This window comes from Glycine soja, chromosome 6, assembly GCF_004193775.1.
Source record: "Glycine soja cultivar W05 chromosome 6, ASM419377v2, whole genome shotgun sequence".
Classification (NCBI taxonomy): Eukaryota; Viridiplantae; Streptophyta; class Magnoliopsida; order Fabales; family Fabaceae; genus Glycine; species Glycine soja.
The window spans coordinates 45,653,008-45,658,880 of record NC_041007.1 but is presented as its reverse complement, the minus strand read 5'-3'; the positions used below and the strand labels follow the sequence as shown (position 1 = coordinate 45,658,880).

The window sequence follows — 5,873 nt, the reverse complement described above, 5'->3', positions numbered from 1 at the left end:
TATAGGTTAAAAGATCATTTTAACAGTCAAATTCATTCACAAGATGTAAAATGGTGTGACAAATTAGTTTTTTAAAGATGAAAAAAATATAAATTTAATTTTTGAATGTGTAATAAGAACAATAAATAAGTGTTAATTGCTAAATATATGATGTTATAAAGTTTAAAAATTATATTTTTTAGAATTAAATTGATATTAAATTATAAAATTTAAAAATTAGTTTATTATTAAATTATTTTTAAAATTAACTTGTCAACCTTGGTTGTAATTTAGAGATTAAATTTAAATTTTTCATCTTTTAAGGATCAATTTGTTAATATCTCACACTTTTAATGATGAATTTAACTATTTATCTTATTCCTTAAGATTATATTGATGAAAATGGTTTGTGAAATTAATAAGATGATAGAAAAATAGTACATGAAATTATAAAACATTGATTAATTTAAGTCTTTATTAGTTGGTGTTATTTAACAATGTTAAAAAGGTTGAAACAACATGCTAACTTATTAAGGCACTTAACTGACAATCAATTAGGCACATATGTGTGGTTATCATTTCGTTTCTAATATATCATTAAGAAGACTTAAGGGTGATTTGATCACCAAGAATGCAAGAGAATGAAAAAAAAAGTGAATAAATATTAAAATAAAAGTAGTGTTGTAAAGTAAGGAGATGTGAGACAAATTATTCTTTTTAATTTATCATAGTGGTTTTTTTTTCTGAATTGAATAGTAGCTTTTTCTCTTTAAGCAAACCACCCCTTAGTTTCTCCGTTTAATTGTGCATATTTTCATACATCTTAATTTTGAGGATAATTATGATTAAAATTTTTTAGTGGGTAAGTTAGAAGACTAATACGAAACCAATCAGGGAGAATAAAAATGTGGGGAAAGAAAAAATGATAAATATTCCACTAATATTTTAGTCTTTTTCATCCTTGTGGCATACAAGTAGATTAAAGGATAAATCAATTAAAATTTGAACTTTAGGCCCATCATGAAAAAAAATATTTATTTTTATTTTTTATAGAACAAAATGACAAATGTTGTATCCACTCATATTTTCCTATTTTAATTTGGTTATAACTTAAATGATTTTTTTTTTCCAAATCTTATTATTTTCTTCACATTGTTACACACACCATCCACATACACTCCTTCTAAGACAACCAAATAATCCCTCTCTCTTTCACTTCTTATATGATCTCTTATTCAATATCTCCCCTTTTTTTAGTCTCTTTGTCTAAAATTAGGGTTTTTCATCTCCAAGCTCTCTAACATGGTATGTTTGCACTCTTTTTTTGTGATTTATGTATAATTAAAAATAATTGCGAAGGAAAGAAATTAAAAATTAAATTTGATACAATTATTTTTTGAAATGCATTTATTTTTAAACACCGGAAAGTAGTTTTCTAGATATTGCTTTACATTCTTATATCGCACTTTAAAATTTTTAACCGTCATATCAACACTTAATTAATAATCCAAAATAAAAGTTTTCATAGATTAGGAATCAATGCAAAGTTATTAGAAAATTAAAACAAATTCATTAATTTATTAGTGACCTAAAATATATTTTTGTCTTATTTAAATATAAATAGTTATATATATAAAAAATTTAACTTTTGTAATAATTATTTAAAAAGTTAATTCTAATATTATTTTGAAGATACTAGTAATATAAAACTTTTTAGATTCAGTGTTAAAATTTAAAATTAAACTTCAAATCATTAAATCAATGGTTGAGGAGATATAAGAAACATGTCCTCGATATTTCTCCCCAGTATTTTGTTTTTTACAAATTTTAATTAGTAATTATTAGTGTTTTATTAGTGGAGAAATCAAATGTAGAACCTTTTTTTCTCTTTCTTCTTCTTTTATCATTCAACCAACTTTATAACCTTCCTGGTAAAGAAAACTAAGCCTGATGAAAACTGCTATGATATTAAGAATTTTGGTCGGAAATCTGATGATGAACGGTGCCTTCTACCAAGTGTTGGAGCACAATGCCCATAAATGCACAAGGACCATTGAACCATGCCAGAAGACAATGCTACATCATAAAAATAAATTCATATTTTATAAGAATGTAAATTTAATTTTTGTTATTGATATGGAAATTTTTTAACAAACAATCTGTAAATATATATGTATATAATACAAAATTTTCACGCGTAAATTTAATTGGAATTTTCTTCTACTTCTACCGCGTGAATGATAATGTAAAACCAAATTACTCAAATTAACGCCTTGGTCACTTTTTGCACAGTTTTTTTCGTACCAAACAGTGCTAGAAATTAACATTACTGTCGAGAAGCAGCAAGTGTTGACTGCTGAAAAGGGAGCAACCTTTCTTGCTAAGTGAACCAATTGAAAGGAAAACAAAAAGACACAAAAGAAAGGACACAAAAAGAATATTAAAACAATTTAGCTTTGTGTTTAGGTTGGAAAATTTTCACCTGCTTTATTTGGTATCTTACTAAATATTATTCATGCAAAGAAGTAAATGAAACTGAAAAGGACATAAAAACTAATATAACTTTTTCTCTGTACACATAATATTAGGATGAGAATAAGACTCAAACACACTCTCAAAATTAAATGGCTAAGAGATTATATAAAATATAATTTATATTTGTATTATTATTTTTATTTTTATTATAAATAATTAGATGTTGTCACATAAATGAATAATATCTATTGATTAATATTAATTAGATTTATATAAATGTATTTCTCCTTTAGGGCAAGAATGAATAAGAAATGAATGGAATTTATATTGGTTCTCTTTTATCTACTTTATTTTATTGCTTTGATTAAGTAAATTAGAATAAGCCTACAATTACCTTTGTAACACATAACTACATAAGTGATCAAGTGCAAATACCAAGATAAAATTGGAATTGCTTATATAATTACATGCACTCCTCGGAAGAAGGGGGGCACAGCAGCAAAACTAGAAAAAAAATGTTACAAGACGGTGGCATAAACTGTGAGGAGACATATAAGAATTTCACCTAACACAACACAAAGATGTACTATAATTTCAGTGCATTACTACCCTATTGTTTTCTTTCCTAACTCCCTCAGCATCCTTGAAATTTCAACACTTCATTTTTAAATTTAACCATATCCTTGAAGAGTTTCATTGCACCAACTTTTTACTCTTTGTTTTTTTTTTGTGGAATCCATGGGCAAGACTAGGACGGCATGCCATCTTCTGTTAAGGTTCTTGGTCTTCTTGGCAACGTTTGCAGCGGTGATTTTGATGGCTACTAGCCATGAGACAGCTACCATCTTCACAGTGACCTTTGAAGCAAAATACACCAATTCCCCTGCCTTCAAGTAAGTGTCTTCTGGTGCGTGTAATTTTAATCATTTTTGTTCAACAAATTTTTAGTTTCCTTAATGGTGAAAACTGATTAAAAAAAATTCTATCTAGGTACTTTGTGACTGCATATTCTGTTATCACTGTCTATGGATTTTTGGTGCTCTTTCTTCCTGCAAAAAGCTTGCTATGGAAATTAGTGGTGGCCTTGGATTTGGTAAATGCTCTAAAACCTCTTTTTTATGTTAGTTGTGTGTCTCAAGTGCACATGCAATACATTAGTGTGATTAATCAATAGCATCCAACCCATAATCAAACTCGCATAAAAAAGCATAAAATACTAAGAAAAATCTTGAATTTTGTCATGAATTAAATATTTCATCTCTTTCGAAATTGAAGGAAAGAAACTCCAATCCATTTTATTTTTTTTTAGTTAAAAATTTAGAACAACATGGTGCCCCTCTTCCAAGACAGGGTAAGCCTTCGGGAGTTCGGATTAAAAAATACTTACAAATATTCTTCCACTTACCTCACCCAAGGAAACGAGATGAGTGAATATTTGAACCTTCTACGTGTCAGATGATGTGAGACCATATTTTTCTTCACTCAACCAATTTCAGGGTTCTCTAATTGTTGGGATCGCTCCTTAATTGGAGAGGTTCTAGAAAATTTTAGAGCTTTCTGGAAAAGTGCAGAATTTTTCAGAACGTTCTGGAGAACTCTAGAGTAGTGTAGAACTCTCTAGAAGCTTGTGGAAGAATGTGGAAACCTCTGAAATATTCTGGAGATGTGTAGAACCTTCTAGAACCTTATGGAAGAGTATGGAAGGGAGTAGAAGAGTGTAGAGATTCCTAAAATGTGTGGAGCATTCTAGAGAATTCATCTCCACCCTAAGATACAAGTAATCTCCACCATTCATTGTGGAGGTGGAGTAGTATAAATAAGGGTAGGAGCCTTCATTCCTATCCATCTAAGACAAAAAAGAGTGAATCCACTTCTTAGAGTGGGAAAGAGCCTCTTTGAGAGAGAAGATAAATAGCTTGAAAAGTCTCTATCCTCAAGCTTGAGTGAGTCACCATAGAGTAGTCAATTTTGTAAACACATCATTGTAACCCTACTATCACTTTGTATAGTAGAAGAATCTGCATATTGGAGAATTATAATCATGTGCTCCCATTACTACCTTTAATTACTAAGTGTCTATCTTAGCTTCACGAAGTGGGAAAGTCTGAGTTTTCCCAACACTAATCCATATATGATTACACCTTGAGCTGACATTTTACATCATAAATCATTAAACTAAAGATTGAATTGGACTATTCACTTGGAGGAGTTGGCTTCCCTAGAGGATAGATGTATTATAAATTGCCAAGTAATAATCGTTTGATTCGAAATTCTGAAAATAAATTTTAGTATTTTGAAAATTTAATATACATGTTAATCGAACTAAATGACATTGTATGATCTATGTTACTTATCATCTCACCTAATGAGATTATATTAATATGGACAAATATTTTATTTTATAATATTAGCACTTCATATTATAGATGATGAGTCAAATTTTAACAAGTGTTATCAACTGGTTCATTTTATGTGTAGCTGTTCACCATGTTAGTCGTCTCAAGCTTCTCTGCATCTTTGGCTATAGCTCAGGTGGGAAAGAAAGGAAACAGTGATGCAGGTTGGCTACCAATATGTGGCTCAGTCCCCAAATATTGTGATCAAGTGACAAGAGCTTTAATAGCTGGTTTCATTGCAATGATTATATACATAATTCTTCTGTTGCATTCCATTAATACTGTCATAGACCCTCTCCTCTTGAGACAAAGTTGAGCAACTTTTTGGGGTCAGATGTGTTAGAACATTGAGAGTAGAGTGTGTGGTAGGTCATTAGTTGTTGAACCAAAAGTTTCATTATGCTTCACATTAGTTTTACTTCTTCTTTTTTTTTTGTGGTTTTCTTTTTTCTTTTTACTTCCCTTCTTTCTAGCTTGTAATATTTTCTTTGGCTGAAATGTGTTTTTCAATTTTCATCCTTTAAAATATCACCAATTTTCTATTAGATCCTTTTAAATATCATTAGTTTTCTAATTAGTCTCTTAATTTTTGGAGTCGCATAAGCTTTTCTATTTTGCCTCTTGATTTTTAAAGTCACGTAGACAATTTAGATTGTTTAGGTTCTACGAGGAAAATTATTCTTACTAAACAATTAGTGAGAATAATTGTTAAAAATTATTATATTTTTTCCCATCTCCAAGTAATTCTTTTTTAAGGTTCTGTTAACACGTGTCTTAAGAATAATTTTAAAAAATTAAAAAAATACTTCTTTTATTAAGAATACAGTAGAAGTATATTAACAATATTTTTTAAAATATTTTTTTTACTTGTAATTCCTTAAATTACATCATGAAAATATTTAGTATCATTTTTAAAAAAAATTATGTACTACATAATTTAATAGTGCAAATCCCAACAGGATGTTGACACATGAGATGATCAAAGCATGTGAAAGAAGATTTTTGCCTTCTGTATAAGTCTGG

General features: G+C 28.9%; 1 protein-coding gene across 2 annotated transcripts; it reads left to right on the top strand.

Moving 5' to 3' along the window:
- Positions 1-2,928: 2,928 nt before the first annotated feature.
- Positions 2,929-5,376, top strand: LOC114417207 (CASP-like protein 1C2). 2 transcript variants are annotated; one of them, XM_028382331.1, is made up of 4 exons: positions 2,931-3,037; positions 3,207-3,347; positions 3,445-3,547; positions 4,933-5,376. In XM_028382331.1, coding segments are annotated over exons 1-4 (480 nt in total). In that variant the 5' UTR covers positions 2,931-3,035; the 3' UTR covers positions 5,167-5,376. The 2 variants fall into 2 exon arrangements, with proteins under 2 accessions (XP_028238131.1, XP_028238132.1); XM_028382330.1 differs by having other exon boundaries at positions 2,929-3,347.
- Positions 5,377-5,873: the final 497 nt, after the last annotated feature.